At 38.5% G+C, this 16,269-nt stretch overlaps 1 protein-coding gene across 5 annotated transcripts in view; it reads right to left on the bottom strand.

Annotated features, from left to right (window-relative positions):
- The window catches only part of BICD1 (BICD cargo adaptor 1), a 275,638-nt gene that overhangs the window by 61,760 nt on the left and 197,609 nt on the right, over positions 1 to 16,269 (bottom strand). For all 5 annotated transcript variants that reach the window (XR_007717722.1, XM_050748564.1, XM_050748563.1 and 2 more), the window contains exon 4: positions 15,270 to 15,695. Coding sequence is in view for 4 of the 5 variants with exons in the window: in XM_050748564.1 (XP_050604521.1) it covers positions 15,270 to 15,695 (426 nt within the window). In the remaining variant the exon portion in view is untranslated. The remainder of the gene's footprint in view (positions 1 to 15,269; positions 15,696 to 16,269) is intronic.

Below are 16,269 nucleotides of genomic sequence, written 5' to 3'. Positions count from 1 at the left end.
TTCAGAGTCAGGAAATATTTGAATACAAATCTTAGCTGGATTTCATTAGTTATAATAGAGTGTATCTCCAGAGGTGATGATGAATTTGCTTACCCAGACTATTTGGGTAATAGTTTTCAGTGAAAAACCTGGTAATTACGTAATATGGTATTTGATGAATAGCCATGTCATTTGAATTTTTCATAAAGGAGATGGAAAATCTCTAATCTATGCAATCTCAGTGAAAACTGATTATGTCAGAAGTGTTTTTCCCTTTTTTCCCTTGAAAATTAAGCAACTTTGCACTGGAAAGTGTCAACATTATTCGATTAGTACACATGATTACAGATAAGACTGTTTCCAAAACGCCCTTCAAAAGGAAAAGCCTCTGAATCAAATAAACATTGGATCAAAACAAAATGTACTGAATGTGTCTGAAGCTTGTTTTAGCAGCAAAAGTGTTAAGACGAATAAGGTAATGCCTTTAGAACAGTCTTCAATCTGGACTCTGACAGTTCAGATTGAATGTAAACATTTTCTAAGCCTAAAAAAGGTAAGTCTACAGTGTCTTCATGACAGCATCTCCAGAAAACATCAAATAGAACACTGTCTCTTGCACGTATGCTTCCTCCCTACACAACAGGGGTCCTCAACTCCCAGGCCTCTGACCAGTACCCGGTTGTGGCCTGTTAGGAACCAGCCCACATAGCAGGAGGTGAGTGGCAGGTGAGCAAACATTACCGCCTGAGCTCTGCCTCCTGTCAGATGAGTGGCAGCGTTAGATTGTCATAGAAGTGCAAACCCTATTGCGAACTGCGCATGCGAGGGATCTAGGTTGCATGCTCCTTATGAGAATCTAATGCCCTCCAACCACCTGCACCCTATCTGTGGAAAAATTGTCTCCTATGAAACAGATCACTGGTCCAAAAAGGTTGGGGACTGCTGCTATACAGTACTGCTTTCTATATTTAATACGTTTCTGCTGAAATCAATTGAATAGGAAATTTTATCCAAATTACACATATATTACACACATATGTAAATATATATTATACACATATATCATATCTATCTATCTATCTATCTGTCTATATATATTTCTCCCAGATAATTAAGTTTGGTCTGACAAAAAAATTACTAAAATACAGGTAATTTTGTAAAACTCTAACATTATATTTTCACTTAGCTATTAAGGCTTAGAGTACCTTAAATTGTATTTGGATTTCAAAGAGCAGATGCTTAAACTGTTTTTTAAATTAATTACTTTATTTATTTAATTTATTCTTTTGAGATGGAGTCTCACTCTGTCGCTCAGGTTGGAGTGCAATGGTATGATCTCGGCTCACTGCAACCTCTGCTTCCTAGGTTCAAGCGATTCTCCTGCCTCAGCGTCTCAAGTAGCTGGGATTACAGGCGTCTGCCACCATGCCTGGCTAATTTTTGCATTCTTAGTAGAGACAGAGTTTCTCCGTGTTGGTCAGGCTGGTCTCGAACTCTTGACCTCAGGTGATCCACCCGGCTTGGCCTCCGAAAGTGCTGGGATTACAGGCGTGAGCCACTGCACCTGGCCTAAAATGTTTTAGATTTAGTGCTTTGAATGAATAAAATGCAAAGCACTTTAAAGCTTAAAATTACTACACATTTTAAGCGTTACTATTTTAATTTCCATTTGTAAAGAATTTATCCGAGAGAGAGTTGAGGGGTTTATTATAATCTGCTGTAGTGACCGAGAATAGTTGTCTTATTTCTCTTCCTACAATCTTCATTTTCTGTCTGGAACTGGAGATTTTGTTTTTTCATGGTAGAGCTGGTTGTTTTGCCAGAAAACCTGACTTCAGTATTTGTAAACTGTTTGGTCTAGTGTAAGTATAAAACATGTGTTTACTATTATTATTGGTGTTACTATATCCCATAGAAATTATTTTTTACTTCACTGAATATTAACCTTTTATTTTTAATTTTTTAATTTTTGAGATGGAGTCTCATTCTGTCACCCAGGCTGGAGTGCAGTGGCATGATCTTAGATCACTGCAATCTTTGCCTCCGGGGTTCAAGCGATTCTCCTGCCTCAGCCTCCCAAGTAGCTGGGATTACAGGGATGTGTCACCACGCCCAGCTAATTTTTGCATTTTTAATAGAGACGGGGTTTCACCACGTTGACCAGGCTGGTCTCAAACTCCTGACACCTCAGGTGATCTGCCTGCCTCAGCCTCCCAAAGTGCTGGGATTACAGACGTGAGCCACTGCACCTGGCCTAAATTGTTTTAGATTTAGTGCTTTGAATGAATAAAATGCACAACACTTTAAAGCTTAAAATTACTATACATTTTAAGTGTTACTATTTTAATTTCCATTTGTAAAGAATTTATCCAAGAGAGTTGAGGGGTTTATTATAATCTTCTGTAGTGACTGAGAATAGTTGTCTTATTTCTCTTCCTACAATCTTCATTTTCTGTCTGGAACTGGGGATTTTGTTTTTTCACGGTAGAGCTGGTTGTTTTGCCAGAAAACCTGACTTCAGTATTTGTAAACTGTTTGGTCTAGTGTAAGTATACAACATGTTTACTATTATTATTGGTGTTACTATATCCCATAGAAATTATTTTTTACTTCACTGAGTGTTTTCCTTTTATGATTTATTTATTTTGAGATGGAGTCTCACTCTGTTGCCCAGGCTGGAGTGCAGTGGTATGATCTTGGCAACCTCTGCCTCCCGGGTTCAAGCAATTGTCCTGCCTCAGCCTCCTGAGTAGCTGGGATTACCGGCACGTGCCACCACACCAAGCTAATTTTTGTATATTTAGTAGAGACGAGGTTTCACCATGTCGGCCAGGCTGGTCTCAAACTCCTGACCTCATGTGATCTGCCCGCCTCGGCTTCCCAGAGTGTTGGGATTACAGGCGTAAGCCACTGCGCCCAGCCTCAATAACTTTTTATAAGTAGAGATGGGGTCTCTTTATGTCGCCTAGACTGATCTTGAATTCCTGGCCTCATGCAATCCTGCCAATCTGGCTTTCCCAAATGCTGGGATTACAGGTGAGAGCCACTCTGTCCAGCCAAGTCTTTTGACCCTCAATTTGACACTTAAATGATGATGTGATTCTTGTAACAGTATACATAGCATCAATATGCACAAATGGAACTCATAAATAATTTGTTCTTCTCTGCTTGAAGAGCAACAACTCTGATAATGCATGTCTGTGCCCCAACAAAAGAGAACTCTATGAAAAAAGATTGAGATAGAACAAAGAAACTCTATATGAGGGAATTCATCAGTTGTTAAAAGAAAAGTGTCTACTTTAGAGTGTGTGGTGAAAAGAAAATTCTCTCATGCACATGAACACACAAAGGTCAGTCAACTGGATGAAGACTAAAAAAGATGTAGGGAGAGGGGGCCCTTCCCAACTCTTATGAGATGAGGAGTACTCTGATACCAAAACTTGAGAAACAGCACTTTGGGAGGCCAAGGCGGGCAGATCACTTGAGGTCAGGAGTTTGAGACCAGCCTGGTCAACATGGTGAAACCCCATCCCTACTAAAAATACAAAAATTAGCCTGATGTGGTGGTGGGCACCTGTAATCCTAGCTACTTGGAAGGCTGAGGCAGGAGACTTGCTTGAACCTGGGAGGCAGAGGTTGCAATGAGCTGAGATCATGTCACTGCACTCCAGCCTGGGCAACAGACCAAGACTCTGTTTCAAAAAAAAAAAAAAAAACAAAAACTAAAAAACAAACAACCTCTCCATCCCAGAGAAACAAATTATAAGAAAATAAAACTAAAGACCAAGACCTCTTATGAATATAGACACAAAATCCTCAACAAAATACTAGCAAACTGAATCCAGCAATATAACCAAATGCAATCACAGAAACACAATGTTGATTTAACATTTGAGAGTCAATAAATATAATATACCATACTAATAGAATACATGAAACCATATTATCATCTCAATGTATGAAGGAAAAGCATTTGACAAAATTTAATATCCATTTGTGATAATTAAAAAAAAGTCAACAATCTAGTAACAGAAGAAAACTCCCTCACCCGGATAAAGGGCATCTGTGAAACACCCACAGCAAAACAAGGATGGCTGCTCTTGCCATTTTTATTCATCATTGTACTGGAGTTCTAGCCAGGGAACTTAGGTGAGAAAATGAAATAAAAGGTATTGAGGAAATATCTTTTAAGGAAAGAAAAAAGTAAAATGATCTTTATTTGCAGATGACATGATCTTGTATATATTAATAGAAATTCTTAAGGAATCCACTAAAAAACAACTATTAGGACTAATAAACAAGTATAGCAATGTTGCAGGATACAAGATCAATATATGAACATCAGTTGTATTTCTATATATTAGCAATGAACAATGAAAAATAAAGTGAATAAAATAATTGCTTTTATAGCACTATCAAAAAATAACATGCTTCAGAACAAATTTTTTTCTTTTATTGAGATGGAGTTTCGCTCTTGTTGCCCAGGCTGGAGTGCAATGGCACAATCTCGGCTCACTGCCACCTCCACCTCTCGGGTTCAAGCGATTCTCCTGCCTCAGCCTCCCGAGTAGCTGGGATTACAGGTATGCGCCACCACGCCTGGCTAATTTTGTATCTTTAGTAGAGATGGGGTTTCTCCATGTCGGTCAGGCTGGTCTCAAACTTCTGACCTCAGGTGATCCACCTGCCTCAGCCTCCCAAAGTGCTGGGAGGCCTGAGCCACCGCACCTGGCAGGAATAAATTTAACAGAAGAAGTGCAAAATGTATACAGACGCACCTCAACTTGTGATGGGGTTACATCTCAATAAACCCATTGTAAACTGAAAATATCATGAGTATGGCCAGGCACAGTGGCTCATGCCTGTAATACCAGCACTTTGGGAGGATGAGGTGGGCAGATCACCTGAGTTTGATCAAGAGTTTGAGACCAGCCTGGCCGACATGGTGAAACCCTGTCTCTACTGAAAACAATTTTTTAAAATTAGCTGAGTGTGGTGGCACGTGCCTGCGTTCAGCTACTCAGGAGGCTGAGGCACAAGAATCACTTGAACCCAGGAGGTGGAGGTTGCAGGGAGCCAAGATCGTGCCACTGCACTACAGCCTGCGCGACAGAGTGAGACTCCATCTCAAAAAAAAAAAAAAAAAAGAAAATATCATAAGTCTAAAATGCATTTAATACACATAACCTACCAAACATTATAGCTTAGTCTAGCCTACCTTAAAAGTGTCCAGAACACTTATGTTAGCCTACAGCTGGGCAAAAATAATCTAACTCAAAGGTTTTTTTGTTTGTTTGTTTTTTAAGACAGGGTCTCACTCTGTTGCCCAGGCTGGAATGCAGTGGCACAATCTCAGCTCACTGCAACCTCCGCCTCCCTGGTTCAAGTGATTCTCCTGCCTCAGCCTCCCAAGTAGCTGGGACTACAGGCGCACACCACCACGCCCGGCTAATTTTTGTATTTTTAGTAGATACAGGGTTTCACCTTGCTGCCCAGGCTGGTCTCGAACTCCCAACCTCAGATGATCCACCTGTCTCAGCCTCCTAAAGTGCTGGAATTACAGGTGCGAGCCACCATGCCCAGCCCCCTCTCAAAGCCTATTTTATAATAAAATGTTGACTATCTCATTTAATTTATTGACTACTGTACTGAAAATGAAAAACAGAATAGTTGTATAGGTACTCAAAGTATGGTTTCTACTAAATGTGTATTGCTTTAACACCATTGTTAAGTCAAAAAGTTTAGTCAAACCATCACAAGTTAAGGACCATCTGTACTCTGGAAACTATAAAGCATTGTTGAAAGAAATTAAAGAAGACCTAAATAAAGGGATAAATAGCCTCTGTTTTTGGGTAAAAAACTGAAAGTTAAGATGGCAATACTACCCAAATTGATTTACATATTCAATGCAAACTCCAACAAAATTTCAGATGGATTCTTTGTAGAAACTGACAAGATGGTCAAAAAATTTATATGGAAATGCAAAGAACCTGGAATAGCCAAAACAGTCCTGAAGAAACTTCTTGAGAAAGAACTAGCAAACTTTCCTATTTCAAAAATTGCTACGAAAAAACTATAATCAAGATACTATAGTATTGGCATAAGAACAGACATATAAATTAATGGAACAGAATTGAAAGTCTAGAAATAAGCCCACATATACATCTATGACCAACTGATTTTGGACAAGGGTGCAAAGATAATTCAATGGGGGAAAGAATAGAATAATAGTCTTTTCAACAAATGGTGCTGGGACAACTGGATGCCCACATGTAAAATAGTAATGTTGATCTCTTCCTCACATCATATTCAAAAATTAAGTCAAAATGGATCAAAGACCTAAATATAAGAGATAAACATAAAATTCTTAGAGGAAAACCTAGCCATGAATGTTCATGACCTTAGATCAGACAACAGTTTTGTATGACACCAAAAGCACAAACAACAAAAGAAAAAAAATAAATTAGACACATCAAAATTAAAAAGTTTTTTTTTAGCTGGGCATAGTGGCATGCGCCTGTAGTCCCAGCTACTCAGAAGGCTATGGTGGGAGGATTGCTTGAGACCAGGAGAGTCCAGGAGTTTGAGGCTGCAGTGTGCTATGATTGTGCCTATGAATAGCCACTGCACTCCAGCCTGGGCAACATAGTGAGATCCCATCTCTTTAAAAAAAAAAAAAAACTCCTATGTACATCAAAGGACACCATCAAGAAAGTGAAAAGACAATCCATAGAATGGGAGAAAATATTTGCAAATCATAAATCACTTTTATGATAAGGGATTTGTATCCAAATCGGTAAAGAACTGTTTCAACTCAGAAATAAAAAGATAGCCCAGTCAAAAAATAATCTGAATAGACATTTTTCCACAGAAGATATAAAAGAGCCAATAAGCTCATGAAAAGATGCTCACAAGGAAATACAAGTCAAGATGATAATGAAATACCACTTCACATCCACCAGGATGGCTATGATTGAAAAGGCACATAATAACAAGTGTTAGTGAGAATGTGGAGAAATCTGAACCCTCATACACTGCTGGTGGGGACATAAAAGGGTACACTCAATTTGTTTTCAAAACTAGCAGTTCCTCAGAAGGTAAAACATAGCATTACCATATGACCCAGCATTTCCAGCTCTAGAATTAACTCCCTCTGGGAATTAAAACATATGTGCACACAAAAACTTGTACATAAATGTTCATAGCAGCTTTACTGATAATAGCTAAAAAAATAGAAACAACTCAAAAGTCCATCAACTGATGAATGGTTACATGAAATGTGGTATATCCATACCATGGAGTATTATTTGACAATAAAAAGAAATGAAAATGAAGTGCTAATATATTATAGCATGGACGAACCTTGAAAATGTTACGCTAAGTGAAAGAAGCCAGTCACAAAAGGCCACACATTGTATGATTCCATTTATTTTTATTTTATGTATTTATTGAGACAGGGTCGTGCTCTTTCACCTAGGCTAGAGTGCAGTGGCATGGTCACGGCTCACTGCAGCCTTGACCCCCCAGGCTCAAGCAATCCTCCCACCTTAGCCTCCCCAGTGGCTGGGACTATAGGCACACACCACCATGCCCAGCTAATTTGTTTTGGTATTTTTGGTAGAGATGGGGTTTTGCCATGTGGTCCAGGCTGGTCTCAAACCCCTGGCCTCAAGCTATCCTCCTGCCTTGGCCTCCCAAAGTGCTGGGATTACAGGTATGAGCCACTGCGCCCAACTAGTTTGTAAAGGTAATCTCTAACTATAAAATCTGTAATAGTTTAACCACTTAAGTTGTCAACTTTGTACTAGGAAATAATTATACTTGTCACTTTAAATTTCAAAACCCAAGAACTGACCAATCTTGTTTTAATCAATATCATCCTATAAATATTCTGTGAGTCTTTAAGCAGAGATAATATTTGACTTGTTCAACTCTCTCTGTGTAGCAACTCCACTTACTAGATTTTTGACCTTGAACTAATGACATAACACAGTCGTGCCTCAGTTTCCTTATCTATAATATGAAGGTAATAATACCCTCTACCCCATACAGTTGTTATAAGCAGCAACCAATTAAGCAAATATATAAAAATTGCTTTGAACTCTTATGGGACATATAACAAATTACCATCACCACTTAACATCAATCATTATAGAAAAAATTAAAATTGCCTTTAACAGACTGGATCAAAACATAATAGGAATCTATTTCTTCCACATCCATGAAGATGCAACAAAACATATTAATTTTAGTTTTACAGAAACATTACTGTCTTCTCATACTACATGTGAAATTACATATCCAATGTAATACTGAAAAAAAAAAATCCAGAGTTTTCCCCTTCTTAGTTTGACTCTATGCAGATGTAAAGTTAGAGGCTATTTATCAAAGACAGAAATTTCAGCACAAGCATACAGGACTCCTTTAAATGGATTCAGTAATTTAGTTAGTATTTCCAGACAGTATCTACTTATTTTCATTCTAATGAAACTAATTAAGGTATTTGACTGTCACTGGAAAATGTCAATTACAACCTATTTGAAATAATGAGGTCTTGAGGGCACCAAAACACCAAAATAATTTATCCAATAATATGCTGAAAAACTTCTCTCATGAAAAAGGATGACACTCATTGAGCTACTCACTATCAAAGACTGTTGTCAAGTTTATAGAGACTCTGAGGTTAATCAAAATGTTTTCTTACTGTATTTTTTGTGTATATGTTTCTGTGTTATGTGAAACTTAGCATGATTAGCTAAGTTTAAAATATTCCTGTATGTTATTCCATAACCTAGGAAGGCATACAGTTCAGTAAAATATTCACTCTAATTTGTTCTGGGAAAAAGCTCTCCCTAATTTAGATAGAGGTTTACCATCACTTGCCTTTCCCATACATTTTATAATTTATGTATTGACTGTTTATACAAAGTGATACTGGGGACCTTCTTGGCATCTTGGAACCTGATGGCAGTTTCCAGGACAATAATAATTTACAAAATGTTATGACTTATACACAGTTTCATATTTACCATCCCATTTGGTCTTCACAATTCTACAGAAGAGGCATGGCATTATTACCAGGGCTTCACAGCAGAAGTCTGCAGGTTGCATGTAAACAACTCCAGGAGGCGCTATTTAAATGGTAGTCGCTATAAATTGTCATACTTGTTATTACCATTTCCCAGCAGATGGCAGTATGATGGCTTGAAGAAGGAGACCTGATTTTGTTTTTGTTTTTGTTTTTTTCCATAGTTTTCTCCAACAAAGGCATGGCAGAGACTAGTGGTGGGGCTAATTTATTACCTTCCCCTTTTGAATGAGCCTCAGAGAAGCAAAACAACTCACTCAACATTCCTGATAATTAAGGCAGAGGTGAGGACTAAGCTCTGTTTTTTTTTTTAGATTGCCCAAATTCCTATTTAAGAGGTCTGAGGAGTCATGCCCTACAAACTGTAAGTTCTCATGGGATGGGTTTTATTTAACCCTGTATATCAAGATTCACTTTCCAATCTGACACTGGCAAAGGAAGAAAACCAAAGTACATTTCCTTGCCATACCTTGAAATTGCCCTGAAAAGTCTCTTGTGGGAAAAATCCACATTCTGTAGAGAATCTCCTCTCCCCTTTGTTTTCCTTCCTTCCTTTCCGGATCCAGGAGATAATCAGCTAAGAGCCAGGCACCCTTCTAAGTGCAATAAGAAACATTTTACAACCTGCTGTCTCTGAAGTCTGCTGAGAGCTTCCTCTGCACAATAAAACTTGCTCTCCACAATCCTTTATCTTAACCTGAACATTTTCTTTCCATTGATCCCAGGCCTTCAGATAAACTCAACCAATTGTCAACCAGAAAATGTTTAAATTTACCTATAGCCTAGAAGCCCCCGCTTTGAGCTGTCCCACCTTTCTGAACCAAACCGATGTATTTCTTTCTTTTTTTCTCTCTCTTTTTTTTTTTTTTGAGACAGTCTTGATCTGTCGCAGGTTGGAGTGCAGTGGCATGATCTCGGCTCATTGCAACCTCCGCCTCCTGGGTTAAAGTGATTCTCCTGCCTCAGCCTCCCAAGTAGCTGGGACTACAGGCACGCACCACCATGCCCAGCTAATTTTTGTGGTTTTTTTTTTAGTAGAGACAGGGTTTCACCATGTTGGCCAGGATGGTCTCAATCTCTTGACTTCATGATCCACCCACCTCGGCCTCCCAAATTGTTGGGATTACAGGTGTGAGCCACCGCACCAGGCCCAATGTATTTCTTAAATATATTTAATTGATGTCTCATGCCTCCCTAAAATATATAAAACCAAGCTGTACCCCGACCACCTTGGGCACATGTTCTCAGGACCTCTTGAGGGCTGTGTCATGGGCCATGGTCACTCATATTTGGCTCAGAATAAGTCTGTTAAAATATTTTACAGAGTTTGACTTTCTTCATTGACAGAGGCATTGTTTTTTCCCTGGAACCAGTTTAAATAAATATCTATGGATGGGAAAACATAATTCATGTGCAAAAATTGAGCCTTATAGGAGAAGAAAAGGCCGAAAGGGTATGGAACTAGGTATGCTGTTTTCAAAGGAGTTCTTTAAAAAAAAAAAAAAAAGTATTTATTTTAACTGACAAAAATTGTACATATTTATTGTGTACAACATGATGTTTTGAAATACGTAGGCAAAGTGGAAATTGGGCTAATTGTGACATGCATGACCTGACATACTTATCATGTTTTTGGTGATGTAACTGAACCTATATTATCAAAATCATTAAACGTTTGTTTTACTTATTTTCCTTTCTCTTTGTCCTTTTCTTCCTCCATGCATGACTGCTTGCACATAGTCATTCGGTAGACGGTAGTCACTCATAATTGACTAACTTTGCATCCTAACCCTGGCTGCCAGTAAGATTAATGAACTTGTTTTCCTTTCAAAGAACAATGATCCTTAGACCTCCTGGACGGCATCCAGAAGTTTGACTGAGCTGAGGGACGCAAACAACTTTGATCTTTGGGGGATTTCATCTCCTGCAAAGCTGCCTTACTCACAAAAACCCCCAGTTACGTTCAAAGGCAGGTAGGATTTGACAGATTGTCTCTCCCACAATGTCATTTTTGGCCAAAATGAATACACCTTTCTCTACTGCTAAGCACTGATGTGTCAGTATTTGGCTTACTACCCATCCAGCACGCCGACCTACATTTGGGGGTTCTACAACACTGAGAACACTTAAAATCTACTCTTTAATTTTCAATACAATACAGTCACCATGTTGTACTATAGATCTCTTCAACTTACTTTATCAAAGGGGGACTTGATCAAAAGGAAGAAAACCTGAAAGCTGCATATCACCTGGATCAGGGTGTTATGTTATCACCTGGATCAGGGTGTTATGTTATCACCTGGATCAGGGTGTTATAGCCTTGCCTGTGCCCCTCTACACGGTCACGAGCTGTTAGCTAAGCGCAGCTGTTGGATTTAGAGGCACAAGGCCTTCTCTCCCGTGCAGTGTTGTGGATCCAGGCCAGGAGAAATCCTAAGAGATAAGGGAACTATGAACATACAAACTGCTCAGGGATAGCATTAGGAGATACACTTAATGTAAATCACAAGCTAATGGGTGCAGCACACCAACATGGCACATGTATACATACGTAACAAACCTGCACGTTGTGCACATGTACCCTACAACTTAAAGTATAATAAAAAAAGAGAAAACACAAACTGTCACGTCCCAAGTATGTCGACACTGTAAGCTGAGGTGCGCAAAACTGACAGCTGCCCAACAGGACAGTGCTATTCCTACAATACCCGCAACTCCAAAATCCAAAAAGCTCAAAATCAAGTTTGATCAAACTCACGTGGTTATGATAAAACTCACTTGGCAATATTCAGACAGTCCTAAACTCCCAGGGCAGCCAAGCTGCACCTGACTGGTGTGAGGCCTTTAATGGTTCTCATCTTATTCTTAGTGTGAATACTCATGTTTCACTGCAGAAATGTTAATATTACTTGGTCATCGGATGCTGCATCTGATCCCAGTGGAGATATCACAATCTATATGGTATATACTGTATATTGCCTTTCTATAATCTGAAACTTAAATTTAAAACACACCTGGCCCAAGCATTCCAGAAAGCTATACTTAAAGTACATCTGACTGGTTCCTCTTCAGAATTTCCAGAACAATGGTACTGACACATATATATTTCAGGTGTAGAGTACTCTCATTGATCAGAATTGCCATATTATTGTTAATCCTTATTAACATCAAAGCCAATTACAATGAATTCTAGGCAACGTATCCGGTAATGTTTTTGTAATGTGTTTATTTAAATGTGTTTATTTACATAAATTCAACCCAAAAAGATGTGTGGCTAAGGAAAAAACTGTATTACAAAGAAATAATTCATGAGAAGGTACACTTCTCATGAATTTACTCATTTGAATGAAATATATTCTTAGGAAAAGCTGATATGCTTTTTACAAATGCTGATTACAAGAAGATAAATGGATATTCCACCTAAAAAAAAAAATTACAGTTAGTGTTGTTAGTATGAGATTGGAAGCTGCAAAGCCCTTCCTGTGTTGAACCTGGTTTTCACAACTAAATCTGGAGCAAACTTGGGGATATAAGGACCTACCTGCGCCCCTCTACATCTTTGCAAACTGTCAACATCAGTTAAGGGTTGATGAAACATTTGAAGGGACACAGCTTTCTGGTAGACTGAGGAAGGGTTTATCCAGCAAAGTTTTCCTCACCCTAACATTTTGCTAAATGAATATCCTTTTTCAGACCTTCTTGCACCATGAGACTTAACTGTTATTTTTCTATATTCCTGCCAGTATCCACATCAGTCCCTTTTGGGATGATTATCCTTGAGCTAATAGCCCAAAAATAATAGTTAATAATAATTATCTAAATTATTATAAAGTGAGTGCCCAATAAATTAAAGGACCGAGGGAGGTGAAATAATGATAACAGTTTCTAATTACGGAGCATTTACTGTGCGCTAGTCCCTGTTCTCAGCACTCTGCATATAACTCATAAACCCACATGCCACTCTAATGAGGAAGGTATTATGTATCCCATTCCATGGGAAAGTACAGTGCTGTCCTCTAAGAATGACTGTCAACTAGTGACTGACTCTCAGAGCATTTGAAATACATGGGGAGTTTCTGGTCCTCACTTCAACTGAGGAAATGTAACCAGCATCTCATGAGTTGGGATCAGAGACGCTAAACCTTCTCAAGGAAGAAAACATTCTCTGGCAGTGAGGAACTGTCCCAACCCAAACGAAAACGACAGTCTATTGAGAACTCAGGAGAGCCACTCTCCTGCTGAGAACTTACTTGTTTTCCACCATTCTTTTTATTGAACTTTTCCTCTTTTTAGACTTTTGTATTACCCAATTCAGATCACATTTAGAATTAAATCTGAGCACAGCTCTGAGCTTTCAGCCAACAGAAGACCTGGTTGAAAATTGTTGTGTTGTTTTATGCATAGAAGTCTCTTTTCCTAATATCTTCTGCACTGCCACCAAAATAAAAAGAAGAAACAAAAAGTCTGAACCCAGTAACTTTTTATCTCAAAGCCACCAACGTAAGAGTTAAAAAAAACTCATATAACTTCTATTTAATGCTATTCAATCTGGGGGGCACAAATTCTTATAAATATATCCGTCATGTAAAACTTTTTCACAAGGAAGTATGTTTTCTGTTTCAATCTAGTTGTATTAGTGTAAACTGAGCAAAAAGACATAGAAAATAAACGGGTTAACAAATCAACATCATTGGCTCTCTATTCTCTTACTTTTTTCTGTTAATTTCACTTTTTCCAGTTATTTCTGTGGAGGCAGATGACTGCCAAAGGCTTAACAGCCTCTAATTATCAGCTATACATGAAGAACCTTGGAGGGATAAGATTGAGATTGAAGATTAAGTCTCAAATTTAATCACTTAACAAGCTTGTTAGACCAGATTTCTAGTTCAGTAGATCTACATGGAGCTCAACAATTTGTATAAATAAGCCCCCAGGTGATGGTCATGCTGCTGTTCCTTAAACAACATTTCCATTACGTGTGGCAGGAAGGCAAGACTCAAAACTAGAAAGCAATTTCACAAGGAAATAAGGTTAAAGGCTGGGATTCTTCACAAGACATTTGATTTGAAGATGCTAAAAATGTAAGGTTTAACTCATGTTGCAATAAGAATCCTTTGGTCTTAGATTATACCTGTTCTGTATTTTTAATCATATGGTATCCTGGATAATCTGTACATAGGAAGTCCTTTATGTCTTTTAAGGCTTCAAGTATTCCTGTGAAATGTAACCATAAATCTGGAAACTATATACACAGTTGCTTGTGATGAAAAACTGCATGGTTTCCATCATTTTACTTGTATATAAAGTTTTTGAATTCTTTTGTTAATCAGAAATGCATTAAGGCTCTGTCTTTTCTTTCTTCTTTTTCTTTTCTTTTTTTTTTTAAGATGAAGTTTCACTCTTGTTGCCCAGGCTGGAGTGCAATGGCAATCTCGGCTCACTGCAACCTCTGCCTCCTGGGTTCAAGTGATTCTCCTGCCTCAGCCTCCTGAGTAGCTGGGATTATAGGCACCCGCCACCACGTCCAGCTAATTTTTTGTATTTTTAGTAGAGTTGGGTTTCACCATGTTGGCCAGGCTGGTCTTGAACTCCTGACTTCAGGTGATCCACCAGCCTCAGCCTCCCAAAGTGCTGGGATTACAGGTGTGAGCCACTGCACCTGGCCCAAGGAACCTTTTTTCTCTTTAACACCCCTTCTGTCATGTCTTTTTTAAATATTGCACTTTGAAAGTTTCTAATTGAAGAAGCAATATTAGAAAAGAAATCTGGGGCTGGGCATGGTGGCTCACGCCTGTAATCCCAGCACTTTGGGAAGCTGAGGCAGGCGGATCATGAGGTCAGGAGATCAAGACCATCCTGGCTAATATGGTGAAACCCCGTCTCTACTAAAAATACAAAAAATTAGCCGGGCATGGTGACGGGCACCTGCAGTCCCAGCTACTCAGGAGGCTGAGGCAGGAGAATCGCTTGAACCCAGGAGGTGGAGGTTGCAGTGAGCTGAAATTGCACCACTGTACTCCAGCCTGGGCAACAGAGCAAGACTCTGTCTTGAAAAGAACAGAACAGAAAAGAAAATAAAAAAAGAAAAGAAAAGAGAAAAGAAAAGAAATCTGGAAGTGAAATGCGAGAATCAGGAGTCCCACAACATGCTACATGCAATCTATAAGAAATTCACTCTAGCGGTCCCAAACAAAGTTCTTACCTGCATAAGCTGCTGCTTCAATTTCTGTATTTCTGAAATGTTCAGCTCACTGAATAAGTCAGAGACAGGGTTCAGAGACTCTCCTTTCCTTAAGGTGGGAGTCCGATAGTCTCCATTCAGTTTCACAAGAGGCCCATGGATATGACCATTCATTTTGTCATCATTGTTTGGTTCACTCCCATCCTCGGCAAATTTGAGTCCATCTACTGAGATGCTGATATGGTTATCATTGAGGCTGATATACTGCGAGAGCTCCTTCCGCAGGTTGTTCTTTTGCTCTCTTTCATTTTTTAAAGTCTCAAGGGCTTCTTCTAGTTGGTGCTCAGCAATCTCTTTCAATCGGATGGCATCTTCCAGCTGGCTGTTCAGCAGTACCGTCTCCTCCTCAAATCGCTTAATCTCATGCTTTAAGCCTTCGTATTCAACCTGAATCAGACAGGATAAAGAAGATTCATAAAACTAAAATGTGGATCTTACAAAACTGCCACTAAACACTCTAGTGGACCTAATCGTTTAACAGGAGTCTAAAAAATAAATAATAAAAAGCACACAGTATATCCTTAAAGTTATATAGGATAGTTTCTTTAGAAATTATATACTATATATAAAATACATAATTATGTATTACAGCGACATAACATAAATATGCTATATATAATTAGATATAATATAAATCTATATAACTCTCTATATAATTCAATTTTTAGCAGAGATGAAAAGTCTATTGTCTTAGGATTTCTTTTATAGGATCCAGTGGTCAAAAGGGGGCACTGTTTGCCTAATAAATAGGGAATATTTTTGTAACGATTTATGAGAATATTCGCAATCTAAGAAGAGATTGTATCATCACCATTACTTTGTTTTAGTTCCTTATTAATAATGAAGAAATTTTTATATCCAGAGATACATTTGTTGAATGATCATAATAACATAATCTCAGTAAAATGTTTGAGAGTAAGATGAAAATTGTAAAGATCACTGTTATGTGCTTAAAGGATAG

This window comes from Macaca thibetana, chromosome 11 (genome assembly GCF_024542745.1).
Source record: "Macaca thibetana thibetana isolate TM-01 chromosome 11, ASM2454274v1, whole genome shotgun sequence".
NCBI classification, from domain to species: Eukaryota; Metazoa; Chordata; class Mammalia; order Primates; family Cercopithecidae; genus Macaca; species Macaca thibetana.
This window is presented reverse-complemented; position numbering and strand designations above follow the sequence as displayed.